This window comes from Vipera ursinii, assembly GCF_947247035.1.
Source record: "Vipera ursinii genome assembly, chromosome: 3".
Taxonomy (NCBI): Eukaryota; Metazoa; Chordata; class Lepidosauria; order Squamata; family Viperidae; genus Vipera; species Vipera ursinii.
In genome coordinates this window covers 29,701,672-29,720,390 of record NC_139516.1, presented here as the reverse complement: position 1 = coordinate 29,720,390, position 18,719 = coordinate 29,701,672, and the positions used below count along the sequence as shown (strand labels likewise).

General features: G+C 41.0%; 1 protein-coding gene across 3 annotated transcripts in view; it reads right to left on the bottom strand.

Annotated features, from left to right (window-relative positions):
- DLGAP4 (DLG associated protein 4) overlaps positions 1 to 18,719 on the bottom strand; it is a gene marked incomplete at its 5' end in the record, with an annotated part of 143,634 nt that overhangs the window by 83,422 nt on the left and 41,493 nt on the right. For 2 of the 3 annotated variants that reach the window (XM_083358987.1, XM_083358988.1), the window contains 2 exons: positions 6,027 to 6,141; positions 16,598 to 16,837. In XM_083358987.1, coding sequence (XP_083215113.1) covers positions 6,027 to 6,141; positions 16,598 to 16,837 — 355 coding nt within the window. The remainder of the gene's footprint in view (positions 1 to 6,026; positions 6,142 to 16,597; positions 16,838 to 18,719) is intronic. The other variant, XM_083358989.1, reaches the window with a different exon arrangement.

Sequence of the window (18,719 nt, the reverse complement as noted above, 5' to 3'; positions counted from 1 at the left end):
GATGCCTGTGTGCAAGTTAAAATGGTTCTCAAATAAAATCTTATTTATGCACATGGTGAACATCTTTTTCCAAATTACAAAATTTAACCTACATTTTGAAACAGCTTAAGAAAGCTTAATGTGGTTAGTTTGAAGATCCTTATCACTTTTATAAAGATCATGTTTCATGACTACATTTAAGCATTTTCTTTCAATATGTTTTTCATGTTTTAGGGTATAACTTGTACATATTAACTGGATCTTTTTTTAAAGAGGCCTTCTAGGTTCTTCTCATTGAATGAGGCCAGGGAAAACACAAAATCTATTTCATTTATATTTAAAAACTTACATATGTTTTATCTGATTACATTTCAGACATGTATATAATAGTTATTTTTCTTTCGCTCTCTGATTCTGAACATTATAGTTTAGAGTACACTTCGATCTTAAGAACTAGATCTAAAGCTTCTAGGGACAGGCAAGCACTATAGGTGGTTCACAATGTTCTAAAAGTAGAAGCTGAACATCTTTGTATAATTTAAAACCTTAGCTTAGGGATAATCAGGAAGTTGACTCTATGGTTTATCAAGTTTGCTGCAAAATACATTGGAACACGATTGATTTAATTTAATTTAATAATTTAATAATAATATTTCTATACCGCCCTTCTCCCGAAGGACTCAGGGCGGTGAACAGGGCAAGAATAAAATACAAAATTACAAAAGTTAAAACAAGATTAAATACATGCCCATATTAAAATACATCTTAAAAAACCCAGTAAAAACAATAACAAACCCCCCCAATCCCCTCATCAGGCCAGGCCAGCTTGTTCAAAAAAGTATGTTTTTAGCTCGCGGTGAAAGGAGCGAAGGTCGGGCGCCGTCCGGAGCTCAACCGGTAGCTGGTTCCATAGCTCCGGGGCGCCCACAGAGAAGGATCTCCCCCTGGGGGCCACCAGTCGGCATGATGTTATTTTATCAACAGTAACACATTTATAATAAGCAAAACAACTTATTTTATTTAAATAGCTGTTCATCTTCAACCAACTCTGATTGAAAGCACAGAGCTAGCTCCAGGCTTAAAAAGGCCCTTGAAGTATATCCTGGTGTATCTTACAATGGTTATCCTTAGAATTATCCAGACTCACTCTGAATTGGCAGCAGAAGGCAGCAACACTATTGTAATTAGCACTAAATAGGAATCAATATTTAATTTTCCCCAGTGCTATCACATACCTAATGTTCTATTACTCCATGGTAGGTTCTAACTATAGTCAGGCATACAGTATATTAGGCCCAAGAACAGTCTAGCCAGTAGCCAATCTAAAGAAAAGTATTTATTCTTAGGAGCTTGCCCAAATTTTATTGAAAAGCCTGAAAAGTTATGTAACTTAGGAAACACTTTGACAAAGTTGTTTGGAGGAATAAGCAAGTGGCAAGGCTATCACCTGAATTCTAGGTCAGATCAATGTAACTATTAATTTTAATGGAGAGTCAATACAAAGAAATTCATTCTCCATTGAATTTATCCAGGACATAGACAACATTTGGTACCCATTGGACAAAACTAATATGGCATTTTTCCAGGATTGCAAGAAACTTCCCAAAATATTTTATAGAAAAAATAATTTGACATGACAAATGAAAATTTTTGACAAACATCACAAAAACAAAAATGCTTTTATGAATCTTTTATGAATCTTACCATGAGGTCTTATTATGCTGTTCATCACCCATAACCTCTAGCAGAGTTGAGACAATGTTGATCTCCCAATTTTATGCATGAATAACTACTCTTTGATGATGTCCTTTCTCAACATGTGATGAAGTATAAAGTCTTTATATTCAGAAAGTTTGTTATCTGCTTACTAGTCTTGTAAAACCTTTGAACTAACTGAGATATCACTATAATGAGGTTCAGTTTCCAGGATTTCCTCTTTCACAATCTCAGTATATACTACAAACCCAATCACTTTGCCAAAATCTCACCCAGAGCTATCTCTATCTTTAGGGAAAATAATGTGATTACCTCAGATGGCAAATTCTGAGGGTGGAAGGCTCTATCTCCTTCACACTTCTTAGCTATTAAGTAGGGATATTTAAACACATGTTTAGAGCTCTTCAGAAGCACATTAAACACATGACTAACAGCAGCACGTCTTACAAGTGAAGCCTCCCTCCTCTCCCTCCCCCATATGGTACAGCCCTTCAGGACCCTATAAGCCAGACATGTCAAACACAAGGCCCGGGGGCCGGATCCGGCCCGCAAAGTGGTTTCATGTGGCCCCCGAAGCCATCCTGGAAACAGTGAGGGATCGGCTCCCACTGCCTTCGCCCTGGCCCAGAGACCCTCCTTCTGCCAGAGACCCTCAGATCTGTCCCACTCCTGCCCAGGCCCCCACAGGCACCCTTGATGCGAACGATGTAGAGCTGGCCATGCCCACCCAGTAGGCCATACAAACTCTAGCCACACCCACCCAGCAGGCCACGCCCACCCTGGCCACACCCACCCGGCCCCTTGAGGGCAACCGCAATGCTGATGTGGCCCTCAATGAAATTGAGTTTGACACCCCTGCTATAAGCTGACATTCAGGCTGATCTTGCATTCAAATTTAAGTCTTTGAGCTGAGAAATAGTTTGAAGATCTTCTGGAACCAGGAGAATAAGTTGGTTTGAAAGATTCAGATTTTCCGCTACCCAAATTAGAATGTGTGTCCAGGGACTGAAGGGGAAAGAGCATGCCCACCCCAGTGACCAAGCGGACTCCCTTCCTAGGAATGGCTGTCTATGATACCAGCTGAATGGTCATAACACATGTTATATAGTGCTCACTTTGAAACTACCATGGCTTGTTGTCTACTTATGAGGGAAAACACTAAAACTAGAAGAGCTCTGGATGATTTAAGGCTTTCTCAGGAACAGTTTGGGGAAGAAATGAAAGCAGCATCATGAAGATTGACAAAAAAGGGAAACATAATAATGTTGTAGTTACAAACGGGAAAACATCTGAAATAGGAAGTTTAGAAGGGGCATTTGTTGTTGTTGTTAGCTGCGAAGTCGTGTCCAACCCATTGCGACCCCATGGACAATGTTCCTCCAGGCTTTCCTGTCCTCTACCATCTTCTGGAGTCCATTTAGGCTCATAGTAGCCTCAAAGTTTATGTCTAACAATATTGAGGATTTCAAGATCATTACAGCATCGGGGACAATCTGGTCCCCTACCAATATTTCAGAATATAACTCCCATGAGCCCAAGTAATATCTCCAGTGGTAAAAATTATATATCATTGACCAATTCTCAGAGGATTAATGAGGTGTAATGGAGGAAGAGGCTATTCTAGGTGGTAGCAAAGAGAGTTATATGTATTTCTTTTATACTATCTAGATTTTTCCAGGCCAGATGTTCTCAATGCATTAATGATGTAAAGAGATTGTTGGGGAAAAGTGTTATTACTGCTCACCAATGAGAGCACCACAGTTTAAGAAAAGAGCTAAGGGGAAGGACAAAATATCATGTGGACGTCTGTCTGTCTATCTATCTCTATCTCTATCTCTATCCATCCATCATTTATCTCTAATTTATATAATTTCCGTCTTACAAACAAGTGTCCTTAGGCATCTCAGCATGCTCTTTACTTCTGAAAGGATTATTATTTGGAAAATATACAAAATATACAAAAGTGATTGGAAATATGGAAATACAGTATGAAGATTCTGAAGAATTTTCTGAAGAATCTTCAGGGAAGATATTTTCAGAAAGGAAATGAAGAATGCAAAAAGAGTAGAATCTAATTAGTCCTTATCAAATTGTATTTCACATTTTCCATGCTTTGTCATTCCAGCTTGTTTTGGTATGTTATTCTGCTCATATTCTCTAACTCTCAGCCTAATTGACCATCCATAGTATCTGCTTATTAGGCTGATTATGATCTTCCCTAGTTCTACATTCAACTTGATTACTGAATTGAAAACAGTAATCTTGACCTTTGTTATCTTTTCCTCTTAATAGAACTGCCAGATATCTGTAATCTGAAGAAATTTAACTACCCATATCTTTCTAAAAGTAGCTGTAAAAAGGAAGAATAATCAATGTATAAAGCTGATGTGCTGTGTATACTCTTTCTGGCATTACTGAGCCACAATTTCATCAGAAGTCTCCTGGATCTCTTATTGGGACCTTATTAATTCCAGGGGACTTGGCTGTCTGACTGTTACTGGTTTGATGGCTGTAAAATGGGCAGAATCAAATTTATGAACTTAAATCATTAATAGCTATTACCTAAATTGAAGCTTCATTAAACTACTGGCTATTTGGACAATAATCAATTACGGAACCTATGAACTCAATTTATTAGCCTTCTTGAAGCACAGGATAATCTCTAATCTGAGACCAGATGCTGGATTATATGGAATATTGTTCTGATCTGGCAGGAGTCTTTTTATCTTGTAAATATCTCCAAATAAAGACTTCATTTTCCTCATGTGCTTGTTTAGGCAGCAAAAATTGTTGCCAAATAGTCTTCAACATAGGATCAGAATTTGGTTAAGTGATGTCATTATGTGAATCAAACCTGATTTTACAATCTGTTTTACTATAGTTGGGACCTGGATCACAATTGTTAAGTGAATTTGGCTTCTTCCATTGTTTGTCAGAAGCCTCTTGGGAAGGTTGTAAATGGCAATCATGGGACCCTGGGATGCAGCAAATGTCATAAATATGTGCCAGTTGCCAAGCACCCAAATTTTGATCATTTGACTGTGATAGTCATAAGGGAGAGGACTGATCATAATTCACTTCTTGCAGCACTGTTATAACTTTGAATGATCATTAAATGGATGGTCTACTCTACTGTAAGTCAAGAACTATCTGCACAAAGTTCATTTGGTATTAATAAGTTCAGGTTCTGAAGCTCAAGATCTGCAAAAGTGGAATAAGCTTTAGAGCATAGGCATCAAACTCGATCGTGTCACGTGGTGTATCATGATGTATCATGACTTTTTTGCCTTTGCAGAACTGGGATAGGCATGGCCTGCATGTGATGCATCCCGTCTGCGGGCCGCCAGGTGGACACCCTAGAGGGAAAAATGTCTGAAAAAGTGAGGGGACAAGAAGACCTAACCTATGAGAAATAGAGATTTCTCAGTGATTAGAAAATAATTTAGAATGAAAAGGAATAGCTGAAAAAGGGAAGTCTAGGCAGAACTCTCAATTAGATTTCTCTATGTGGCAATTCTGTGCCACAAATATATATTTTATTTTATTATATGCAACTCTTGATGACTACAATTAATGCAATTATTGTTATCTCAAATGTTTATTAGGAAATTTTAGTGTTATGTGGAGTAAGTAATATATTACAGAGAAGCATTTTAAGACCTATGAAGAGCTGTGATGGGTTAGATTTGAAAATTCTATGTAGTCCAACATCTTTCTGTCCTCAAGTGCTTCTGTGAAGAAGAATCCTGCAATTTGGTGTATGTATAATATAGTTAGATGACAAGACATGTCTGAACTGAATATAGGTCGATATGCTATGCAGGAAATAGATGAGCTGATTAAATGTAGGGAAAGTATCTGACTATAAAGATAATATTTCATAAATGCACTTTAAATATTTTTATTATTAGTTGCATTTTCATCTATATACCTTGCAGTAGTAATCTCTTGTAGCTATTTGTATAGTGTTAATATGTGAGGGGAAAGAGAAAGAGATTCAAATAAAAAATATAATCGGAAATGAAAGTATTCAACTTCACAACTGGAAATGCAAAATCAGCTTTAGGTTCCCATCAGCATTTTTGCAGAGTAGTCTTTCATAACTTAGAACTCTGCAGATGTGTAGAATCCACTTCCCATAATTCTCTATCCACACATGAACACATATCTAGAGCTGAACACATATCTAGAGACCATCAAAGCTGGAAAAGTCTATTGTAAAGTAGCGTTTTTTTAGCTTTGAAAAAAAAGCTTCTCTCTTGTCTCACTTCTTCCTTTGAAAATGGGTTTTGTTATGTTTTGTGGATAGCTGTTGTTATGTTGAATCTCACCTGATTGATGCAACTGGACTCATTCAGGTTTTCTGAGATTTGATTGTATTCTTCCTCCCAGCTTGGAAATTTTGGTGGCAAAAGGTTCTCAACAGAATCAAGACGATCCAGGCTTCTGTGGAATGAGGATAAAGAGTTTGAGATAAGAAGACTGGTGTCATCAACATTCCTGGTTATGGTATTGTCAGAGACCATTGCTCTTAGCACCAGTTTTTGGGAGTTCTTGAGTAAGATACAATCAATGTGCTACTTTCAAGAATGAGGTCATTTCTTTCTCTTCCTCCTCCTCCTCCTCCTCCTTCTGTCTCATTATCTATTATCAATGGGAGAAATTCATTTAGTTTCCATATGAGTACAAACTTTTCCAATTAAACATTTTCTCATCAAAGTATGAACTGAAACTCAGCTATCCTTCAAAAAGCATACTTCAATTATGTAAACAATATGCAATTTATATTCAAAGATGTGTTGATCTCAAGTTTCGTTTTGGCCCTTTTTTATGGCATGGGAAGACTTACTAGGAAAAAAATGGAACCAACAAAGTCAGAACAAAGCATCCAGTGGCCACTGAGTGGCAGTCATGTTCTACATATAGGCTGCACATTTTTGAACAACTTGCATTTGTCGAAGTCAAAGAATAAAGCTGCAAGGAAGCATTTGCTTCCTCAAACTCATTTTGATAAGTATGTTTCCAAGACTCCAGCAAACTCCATTTAAAACCAATCTTCCTGAACTGCAAAAAAAGCATTTTGGAAATGGCTCTCATGGTTTGTGTTAAATAGCGGGTTCTTTGGTGCTGGAACGATGACGTGAAGCTGAGTACAGGATAACTCATTGTTTATTATTTCCTGGAACTGTACTGAGGCAAAGGCTGCAACCAGCCGCAATATATAGTCTAGCGGCAGCCAATAGGTTTGAATCAACCATTGCTGCCTGGGGATAGCCAATTGCAGCACAGGAGACTGGTAGTCTGGGTCGCTGGGGAGCCGTTAGCTGCTCCAGCAACCCACGTGGTGTATCACAAGAGCCCAGTACATAACACCCCTCCCCTCTTAGATCAGACTATGACAACAATTAGTCTCAACAGTTGTCAAGACTCGTTATTCAAACACACACAAAGTAAAGTGATAATATTAAAAATAATAAAAACAATGTGGATTACAATGAGATTAAACAACGTCTCAATGATCAGGCTTCCATTTGCAGTAATAGGCAGTTACACATAGCACTAGTTTCTGTAGTCTAGTGGCAACAAGTTTTACAACAATATATATGCTCTTTATTTTACAACGTAATCTGCAAGGTACGAAGGAGGCTTGTGTGCCCTAGAGGAACATCTCGGAGTTCCCATCACTTTGTGGTCTACCAGCTTACCCAGTGGGCTGGGTAGATTTGTGTCCCTTTGTGCTCCTGAGTCAAGGGGATTCAATGCACTCTGGCTGGCCTCACCAGGTTGGCCCACCCTAGAGTCAGTCTGTTCAGAAGAGTAGGCACAGCAGTTGCTGAAGTTCAGTTGGCTTGCTTCATCAGGGGGTCCATGTTGCACTTCTGAGCTCCCCAGTTCTTCCTCTGGTTCCATCTCAGTTAAGAAGGAAAAGTCCTGGTAGTCCATGTGAGGGCTGGCTTGGCTGCAAGTTTGAGGATCTTGGGAGGGACTTATGATGCAGTCCTCACTTAGTGGCCATTCTGGAAACCTTTTCATGAGCTGATCAATGTGTCTTCTGACAACTCACCCTCCCTCCAACCCCACTTCATAAGATAGGGGTCCGGATGCCTTGGTGATTTGACCAGGAACCCACAGATTCCCCTGACCATAGTTCCTGGCCCAAACCCAATCACCCATGTGCAGACCCTGGGGGGTTTTGGTCGAGAGGCTTCTGCTGCCACTCTGTCTGGATGCAATCTGTCCAGTTTAGTAATCAAACACCTCCCCCAACGTAGTTCTGCAGGACTTTTACCTGTGGCAGTGCAGGGCGTAGAATGCTGGCAGAGTAAAAAATCTGCCAATCTGTGATGCCAGTCACCTGTGACAATGCACTTGAGTGCCTCCTTCATTGTCCTCACCATGCGTTCAGCTTGACCATTAGAAGATGGATGAAAAGGCGCAGACATTGCATGTCTGATGAGATTAGCTCTGAGGAAAGTCTGAAATTCAGCAGCAGTGAATTGAGCCCCATTGTCTGAAACTAAGACATCAGGCAACCCATGTGTGGCAAAAAGTTTTCTCAGCACCTGGATGGTCCTAGCAGTAGTCATGTTAGGAACTGGAATTACTTCCAGCCATTTGGAATGGTTATCCACTACTATCTGGAAGAGCTGCCTCTGAAAGGGCCCAGCGTAGTCTATGTGAACCCTAGACCAGGGAGTGTGCGTTTTCTCCCACCTGTGAACTGGAGCCTGTGGCATTTCAGGCCTAGATTGCTGGCATGTATAACAACCATGGACTTGACCCTCAATGGCCTTATCAAGGCCAGGCCACCAGAGGTAGCTTCTAGCTATACCTTTCATTTTGACAATGCCTGGATGGCCTTCATGTAAAGATTGTAAAACCCTGTCTCTTAGGGAAGTGGGGATTATGACTCTGTTACCCCATAAAATGCACCCTTTATGTGCAGATAACTCATGCCTCCTGACAAAATACCTTTGAAATTCTGAGCCTGGACTTTTTTCCAACCAGCCCATGTATACCCATGACAACACTCTGCTCAGAATTTTATCTGTGGCAGTTTCTGCAACAATGTCCCCTGCATGGAGGGGAAACTCGGGTATGTCCTGTATGGACAATATTCTAGCAGCAGGAGCTGGAGCTGGATCCATTAGTGGCAGTGGTAGTCTGCTGAGGCCATCAGCATGGCCCATTTCCTTGCCCGGTTTGTGAATTAATTTAAAATTGTATGTAGATAGGAAAATAGACCATCTCAACATTCTAGGAGATAGTATATGGGGGGTTTGTTTGTCTGTTGTGAACAGTCTCAACAGAGGTTTGTGGTCAGTGTAGACTGTGAAATCCCTGCCATATAAATAATCATGGAATTTTTTTATTCCTGCAACAATGGCCAGGGCCTCTTTACAAAGTCCTTGAGTAAAATGCTATAAGGACCTGTTTCCCATTTTTTTCTATGTGGCTTAAAACTGCCCACACCCCATAGGGAGATGCATCACATGCAAGACATACAGGTTTAGACTCTATGTAATGAGTTACAGTGGACTTTTCTGACAGTAGTGTTTTTAAGTCCTGGAAACTTTTTTCGTGTAAGTTAGTCCATTTCCAAGGAGCTTTTTTGTCTAGAAGCCTGTGGAGGGGCTCTGCTATTGCTGCCTTATGAGGTAGAAATGTGTGATAGAAATTTAGGAGACCCAAAAATGCTTGTAGCTCTCCTTTTGATTTGGGCCTAGGAGCCATTTTAATGGCCTTCACTTTAGAATCAGTGGGGTGAATGCCATTAGCATCAATGTGGAAACCCAAGAATTCTGTTGAAGAAACCCCAATACTACACTTGTTCTTTTTTAATTTGAGGCCTGCTTCACGAAGCCTCTGCAAAACAACCCTGAGCCTTCTGGCCAACACTTCTGGGGATTCCCCTGCGATAAGAACATCATCAAAATAAGGGCAGACACCCTGAATACCCTTAAGTGTACGTTCCATGATCTCTTGGAAAATACCCGGTGCAACACTGACTCCAAACTGTAAGTGTTTAACCTTGAATGCCCCTCTGTGAGTCACGATCATTTGAGCCGCAGCTGTGGCCTCATCAACCGGCAATTGCTGATAGGCCTGTGCTAAATCAAGTTTAGCAAAAATAGTCCCCCCTTGCAAGGAGGCTAAAATATGGTTGACCACTGGGACCGGGTAAGCGTGTTGCTTGAGGGCCTTATTTAATGTGCATTTATAGTGAGCACAAATGCGAATTTCCCTGTTGGCTTTAAGTGGAGTGACAATAGGAGTTTCCCACTCACCCCCCCCCCATCAACAGGCTGTACCACGCCCTGTTCTACAAGCTTACCAATTTCAGAATCAATTTTATGTTTTAAAGCAAAGGGGACCCTGCGAGGCTTAAACCTGATTGGGACTATGTTGGGATCTAACTTAAATGAGATAGGTGGGCCTGTGTATGTCCTTAGGGTTGAATCAAAAGCATCCACGTATTCCTCGCACACTGACATGAGGTCTGCCATTTGTGTCCGGTTTATGCCAGTAATCTGAATACTTAAGGCATCAAACCAATCAAGTCCAATGCGACTCGCTCTCTGGCCGCCTACTACTATTATATCTAGGTGCCCCAAAAACCCTTTAAACTTTACCAACAAAGTGGCTTCTCTCTTAACTTTAATGTGAGCATTTTGAAAATCTGTTAAAATGATATCTGAAGGTCTTAGTTTGGCCCAATTGTCACTGCGCCTACACATGAAGTTAAAAGTGTCTTGAGAAATGATGGAGACAGCAGAGCTGGAGTCTAATTCCATCTTACATGGAACTCCTTGTAGCTCTACCAAGAGCTTAAGTTTGGGTTTGAGGGGGCGTCGAGCCCCAGTGTGGCATACGCTTCTATGGCTCCTGAAGAATCCCACACTAACTGGACCCTGGGTCCCAGTACCTCTCCTAGTCGGTTCTTCCGACTGGTGTTTGGGTGGCCAGTCTCTCTGGTGGGCTCTGCAAACCACCGTGATGTGGCCTGTCCTTCCGAAAGCTCTACATGTGGCTGAATGAAATCTGCAATTGGCGCGAAGATGGTTGCTGCCGCACCCCTTACATCTCAGTAAGAGAACTGCCTTGTAACTGTCTTCTCGCTGGTGGCTGTTGCGGTATTGCATGTTGGGTTGCTTTTGGAGTCAGTTGATTTCAGGTTCTTCTTCCTCTGACGATTCTCCTGTACATTTGGCAACCTCAAGATGGACCGATTCTTCGACTTTTGAAGATTTGGCGGGCTGAACTGTCTGCACTGCACCCCCTGTGGCTTCGTCGGCCATCACCTTGTCCTGTGCTTCAGAAAACATTAAATTGGGCCTAGCAAATAGTCTCTGCTGAAGCGTTCTGTCCCGTAGGCCACAGACGAGCCGGTCTCTTAGTCGTTCTTCTAAATTTGAGAATTTGCATAGGCGTGCGGCCTGTCTTAGGCCCATTATGAACTCTGAAGCTGTCTCCCCGGGTAGCTACACTCTTTAGTCAAACTTGAACTGCCAAGCCATCTCAGACATCTTGGGCTGGAAGTGCCCGGTTAGCTTCTTTTTTAGATCTGCGTAGGAGACCGCCTCGATTGGTGTTGGTGTGAAAAGATTCTCTGCCAAATCAAAGATTGCTGGGCCGCACACGCAAAGTAGCATTGTGGCCTTCAGTCCTTCTTCTGCAATCTGATTGGCTCTGAGGTAGTTTTCTACTTGTGAAAGATAAGATGGCCATTCCTCCGGGTGTTTCACATTGAATTCTGTTAGTTTGCCGACCTTCAGCATTCTTCTTTTGGTTCCTGCGATCGTCTGGATCCTGCTTCTAGGCTCAGGGAATGAGTCCACTGAGCACGAGGCCACTAGTGTAGCTAGCTAGCTGGCCTTGAGAGGGGGGGGAAATGCTTCTTCCCTCCGGCGTGTGCTGCCTTTCCCTCGTGGACTTCAGCTCTTTAATCAGCGAAGCAGAATCCCACCTTCGTCGCCACTGTTAAATAGCGGCTTCTTTGGTGCAGGAATGACGACATGAAGCTGAGTACAGGATAACTCATTGTTTATTATTTGCTGGAACTGTACTGAGGCAAAGGCTGCAACCAGCCACAATATATAGTCTAGCCCCTAGGCAGCAGCCAATAGGTTTGAATCCACCATTACCACCTGGGGATAGCCAATTGCAGCACAGGAGACTAGTAGTCTGGATTACTGGAGAACCGTTAGCTGCTCCAGCAACCCATGTGGTGTATCACAAGAGCCCAATACATAACAGTTTGAATGAAGAAAGTTCTAGATTCAACATCTAGAATTGAATCTCCTTTAGGGCTGCTGCATAATAGGCAATATATTAATCTATGTAAAGATGAGGTAACCAATTCATTTTCTCCATTGTACTGTAGCTACCATTGTTTGATTAATCTCAGGCACTGCTTTTCCCCCTCATTTCCCAAGGAAAAATAAGTTAGCTAGCTGAAGGTTATTATCAAAATATATAACTACTGTATAATTACAATCTGGAACCTCTTGCATTTCAATTTTTTTCTGGTTGTGGTGATTATGAATGACAATGAGAAACATGAAGCCTTGGGTGCAGCTAGTCAATGCATGATAGATACTGTAAGAGGATTCAGGTTCTAGAAGCTGCCACTCATATATGAAATATTTTTCTGAGTATGTGATTCTTAATTAAAATAATCTCAGACATTTTTAGTTGCTGCTTTTGTTATATTTGAGCATACATATTTGGGATAGGTTGTACAGAATGTGTTATTTTATACTTGAGAAAAGGTTGTATATTCTCTTAGATACAAAAATCAGACAAATCTATCTGATGTTCTGCCTGCCTGCCTGTATACCTATTATGCTCTTGTTGGAGCCAAGAACAAAAGAATAATAGGTCTAGTATATTCACATATTATAAAACAATTAGAAGTGAGGAGAAATATTTTGATTTATTCCAAGTCATCCAGTGAGCTACTCAGATAAAAAAAATGTCTGAGTATAGTTTATGATAGGCAGAGATTGGGATTCTCAGAAGCAAGCAGAAAGGGCAAAGGATAATAAGCCATCTTAAATTAAAATTAAGTCCTAATGCATTCATTGACTCTTGCTTCTTTAGGGCTATGTTCAAACAATATCCTTTACTTGAAGTTTGTTTCAAGCACTCTTCCTGGTGATATTATGGACCTACCATATTGTTTTCTCCTCCAGAAGTGGTTTCATTACCCTCTTACATTTATTTTATAAAAATAGTCATAGTTTGATAGTGATGAACATTTGAATGACTGCAGTCCATTTTTTCTGATGTCCTGATGTTTTGCCTACAGATGTGGCTGGTATCTTTAGAGTCAGAGTCAACTGCTTTGTAGTATGCTAGAGTAGTAAACTAGAACACGGCCATTCAGCCCAAAAGCTCATCACTGCTTGATTGATCCTGGTCATGAAAATTGACACATACATAATTCATGGTCTAAGCAAAGCTCAAAGCGGGGGTGGGTGGGGGGGTGTCTTCTGACTAAGTCCAAGTACTAATCAGTACCTGCTTAACTTTTTCAAACTCTTCAAGGTTGGCTGGCTGCTCCTACCTGTTGTAAAATTTTCTGGGTACATACAACTCTTTCAACCATAAACTAACTATAAGTAACAAGTTTATAAATCAAATTAACTCAGGAAAACAGCAAAATTTGGCTTAGCATCTCTTGTAAATGCAATTACTAAGCCTTTAACATGTAAAGTCTGTTGTAAAAATCACCAATAAATATGCTTAAAATTATTTGAAACATAGTTTTTTCTTCTTCTATTCGTGTTTGAGACTGCCTGAAAACTCACTGCAGTTTTCTTGGCAAGGTTTTTCAGAAGTAGCTTGCCATTGCCTCCTTCCTAGGACTGAAAGTGACTGGTCCAAGATTATCCAGCTGGCTTTGTACTTAAGGTAGGACTAGAACTTAAGGATTCCTGGTTTCTAGCCTGATTCTTAACCACTGCATCAAACTGGCTTTCTAAACATATATTAGTGTAAACTAAATCAATGCGATCTGAATCAGGTTTATTCAAAAGTAATTCCCCCTGAGAAGTTGCATATTCAGGTGGAAGAAACTGCATTGCTTCTTCTGTTGTAGGAGTCTAAAATTGGTGTCCGGCTCTTCAGTAGCAAAATGTGTGAAGAATTATCTGCTATGTTTTACAAGCTGGTGCTCATAAGTATATGTGCTTGCAAAGACTGCCTATTAAAGTTTTTGACAGATGAAACTCCAAACATACAGTAGAGTATGAGAAGTCACATGGCTGTGCCACTGTGCATGTATGTCTCTGAATGATAATTTGATTTTTGTGAATTGTCACATTGATTTGACAACTCAATTTGATTTTCAGAATCTCCATTTGGTGATGTTATTGAACTGGCCTTGAATCAAATCCCTCAATCACAGCTTTTTAAGACGCCCTTTAAATCAGGGCCACAGCATGCCAGCAACTGGTCCACACAAACAAGCAAAGTCCCATCCGTGAGATGCAGGCAGCACACAAAACCATGCACCCTACGGGCAACGGAAAAATCTCTCTCTATGGAACTGGTGCCCAAAAGGTTGGGGACCTCTATTTTAAACCAGGGGTGTCAAACTGCCGGCCCACGGGCCATACGCATCATCAGGAAACCATGCCCACCCCATTGCCGGCAATGGAGAAAAAGCTCAGATTCATCGTGTGACGTCACGTGATGTCGCAAGCTTGACATGTCTGCTTTAAAGTAATCAGTTTAAAAACTGAACCACATGTCCTCTCTGCATGGCCAGCAGATGGCACTAAATTGTTTATAGTACTTTTTCTGCAACAATCAAGACAGGTGAGCTACTTTATTGATTATGCACTGCAGCCATCAACAACTCTCCTGAAGCCCAGTCGATTGTATTTGATTTATACAAGCTGTGTTTTGAAACAAAATCCTTTCCCTCCACAGAGTACAAGAGCAGAACAATGATCAAAAATGGAAGCTAGGTGTAGGATTTTTATTTTCTTATTTTTAAATCATTGTTCTGTTGTTATACCTCTTTGACTACTTTGCAAACATTATGTGTACCTTATGCTGGAAAAGTTGGGATAAAAATATTAACTTTTCAACTTCATTTCTGTTTTACATACATAGATATGTGCACATCTATAAACATATACAGTAAATTATACCCATCTCTGCTTCCTGGGTGCAATTCATTATTACCTATAAAACCTTACATCAGACATGTCAAACACAAGGCCCGGGGGCCGGATCCGGCCCGCAAAGTGGTTTCATGTGGCCCGCGAAGCCATCCTGGAAACAGTGAGGGACCGGCCCCCACTGCCTTGGCCCTGGCCCAGAGACCCTCCTCCTGCCAGAGACCCTCAGATCTGTCCCACACCTGCCCAGGCCCCCATAGGCACCCTTGATGCGAACGATGTAGAGCTGGCCACGCCCACCCAGTAGGCCATATGCACTCTAGCCACGCCCACCCAGTAGGCCATACGCACTCTAGCCACGCTCACCCAGTATGCCACGCCCACCCTGGCCATACCCTTGAGGGCAACCGCAATGCTGATGCGGCCCTCAATGAAATTGAGTTTGACACCCCTGCCTTACATGTACAGAGCCTGGCTGTTTCTGATTGTTTATGCCCATCTAGGTAGATTAAGCACAATGTGTATGCCGCAAGTCCATTCATTCAAACAATTCCATGTATCAGGAATTAGAATGTCCTTCTCTGTTGTGGCACCTGCCCTCTGGAACAATATCCCCCCCAAAATTCATATGACTTTGACTCTACAGTTGTTCAGGAAGTTGTTAAAAACATTGTTAATTTTTGTTGATTAGAGAATGTTTGTATATATTTTTTCTTTTCTGTGTATTGAAAGCCACTGGGAGTCCTTTGGGAATTAGGCAGTCTCCAGATGTAACAAACAAATGAATAAATAAATAAATCAGACTGATTACAGCCATATTGGGAAATGACAGCCATAAAGAGGCTGAGTCCAGTTCCCTCCATACAGTAAATATTGTTCATGGAGTGATCATCTGCTCCTTTCTGTTGGTGGTTTCACAATTCATTTTTACTTGTTCTGACTGCTGTTCCTCTGGTAACTTCATCAAAATTCTGAAGAAAGGCCTCTCACATTCTACTTTTTCATCAGTGAAAGGCAACTCAATCAGCTTAACTCAAACTAGCAAATGTCTATCTGTAAGAAGGGATGTGTGCCTCCTGTCATCCCTATATACCCTGAATATCATCCCATTTGCATTGATAAATCAAGACACTTAATTTGGAGGGAGGGAACTTAAGCTGCAAAAAATCAACTATCTCTTTCTGCTAACAGTTGCAGGCTGATCAGTTGAACGGCAAGGAAATGTGTGCAAGGCTCCTAAATATTTGGTGGGCAACAATAGAGGGAGTGCAGGTTGCCCCCCCCCCACACACTACAGAAAATAATAGCCATTCTTGCTGGAGGTCAGGATGTCTAAAAATGCCCATTTTTTCCTTCTGTGTCAGAAGTCACTCGCAGAGGTGTCCCACATTTTTCTATCATTGACCAAGTTTTGTTTTTCTTGTAATAAAACTTCCTAAAGTTGTTACAGTTTGACATGGAATCAGTTAGGCAGAGAGGTAGTGGGCTCCTTTAATTGGAGTGTTCAACTGCTTATCAGACATCTGTTGATCAGGAATAACTTAGTTTGGATTCCTGCACTGAAAAGAAATTGTATTAAATGATCCTTCCCAATTCTAGGATTTTCGGATTCTATGTTTTATCCACTTCTGCCTTCCCATTCTCCTTCTAGACCCCTTCTTTCTACATGAAATTAGACATATTCCCTCCCTTCTGAAATTCACTTGAGCTATAGTCACCCCAGACATTGTACTACTAAAACAGGAAATTCTGAAGTTAGAAGGATGTACCTTTGAGCAGTGCTCTGCTCGCCCAGTGACTGTTGAGTGGCCTTGAGGTAACTTTGCCTCCGTGCTGCAGTTTTAGGAGATGGCTTGGGGCTGGTTTCTGAGTCTTCACTGTCATCATCACCCATGGCTTTGATATAACTCCCACTTCTCATGCGCCGGCATGGGATTTCATTGTCTTTGTCCCTAGTCAGCATGTTATTCCAGTCTCCCTGAGGCACCTGTGAAGGACAAAAAAACAGACTATGGTAACCATCTGTGGCAAAGAAAATAAAAGGGGCAGGAAATATAACAGCTAGATTGCTAATGGGTGGGGAGAGGCCCTCTGAAAGATGCTTTCCTTTTTCAAAGGCCATTTGTTGGACATAACAGAAGAGGGCCACTTTTATATCTATCTTAACCTAGAGAAATAATTTTCTCAGAAGTTAGATTTACTTGCCTCTAGCTGCCTTTTAGCAAGCGGTGAAGACCTTCCGCTTTAGTCAGAATATGTCAGGTTGTGCTAGCGTGTCTAGTGATTTTAGTGGTTTTCATGATATTTTTCATCTTTGTGTTTTATTTTCATTATGCATTGACTGCGTAATGGCAGCAAGGTGAGATAGAGGTGAAAGATAGAAAATCCTCCACCTTCTCATCATCTGAAAGATAAAAAGTACTACAAAATAGCAGGCTAGCAATTCATTAATTCAGCCTCACCAGAAGTAATGAGTTTCTGATGAAATAAAATCATACAGGAACAGACAATTTCATGTATAGCAAGCAATTTACAGACACTGTTTAACTATGCATACCTGAAACATCTTCTTAAATTTTTTATTTATTCAGCTAAAGATTTACAGGCTATGAATGTATGTTATTTTCAGAGCAGTGATTAAAAAAAGTCATCTGAGGCCACGGCTCACAGATCAGATCTGGCAGATGGACTTCTGACGTGACATTACAAGGCTCTAAGAAGGTCCTCTTTCCTACCTCTCATGTTGAAGACTTAGTTTTCTATTTGAAAGGAAAAGCTACTGTTACTTTCTGTGTGTATGTTTATGGGGAGTGAGTGAGTGCAAAGAGAGGATGTTATATAGGTAAGTACATTTATGTAATTTAATACTTCCCAACTTGTCCATTTTGGTCTTTGACCCCAGATACAACATGGTTTTTAGGAGAAAAAGAAACCAACTAATGAACTTCCTCCAAAACTGTCTTAGGCTGTAAAGCTACTATATAATCTGTATCGACCATTATAAGTGATAAACACCAAAGGGAAGCATTTTTTATTTGTTTATGCCATAGTGCAGAGGTTCCCAACCTTTTGGGTACCAGGGACCGGTTCCATGGAGAGAGGGTGCCTGGTTTTGTGTGCTGCCTGTATTTTGCGGATGGGATTTTGCTTGTTTGTGTGGACTGGTTGCTGGCATGCTGCAGCCTGGTACTGGTCCATGAACTGGGGGTTGGGGACCCCTGCCATAGTAAATGATCTGGCTACTGAGGCAATGGTATAGCCACATCACCAAGTACATGGTTAAAGAGATTGGTTTCCTTTTTCCTTTTTGAGTCAACAGATATATAGTGCCACCCTTGCTTAGCATATTAATGGAGCTGCCTGTTGACCAGACTAAAAATGGTTATGACAGAACAGTAAGAACTAATGTATTCAGCAGGCAGCATTTTAAAAGATTCCATTCTTCTGAAGTTTCTAAAAGTTCCACAATGTAATAAAGGCTTGGTGTTCCCAAACTTAAAATAGCTATTATCTCCATTAGCTATGAAATCTGATAGCTATTAAAATTCAACAGCAAATATTTACTGCATGTTGTTCATACTGTTGTTCATGTTGCAAGTTTTTGCAAAGTATTAATGCTTATAAATGTGTCTTGAGTTTTAATTCCAACTAGTTGTTTCTACAACACTTGCAGAAAACTGCCCAGCATGATTTCCCTTGCTCACAGTAGCATGCATGGCAAGTGGCATGCGGTACCAGCAAAACAATTGCAAGGCACCTCAGTGGTAGCTGGTTGATTGCTTTCTCTGTGTGCCATAGGCAGCTGCATCTCAAGCTTGAGGAAGGCTGGAGCCTCTCAGTAGTCCCAATCATCCTGACATCCTGTCGTAGCAAGTGGCCCAGCTCTGTAGG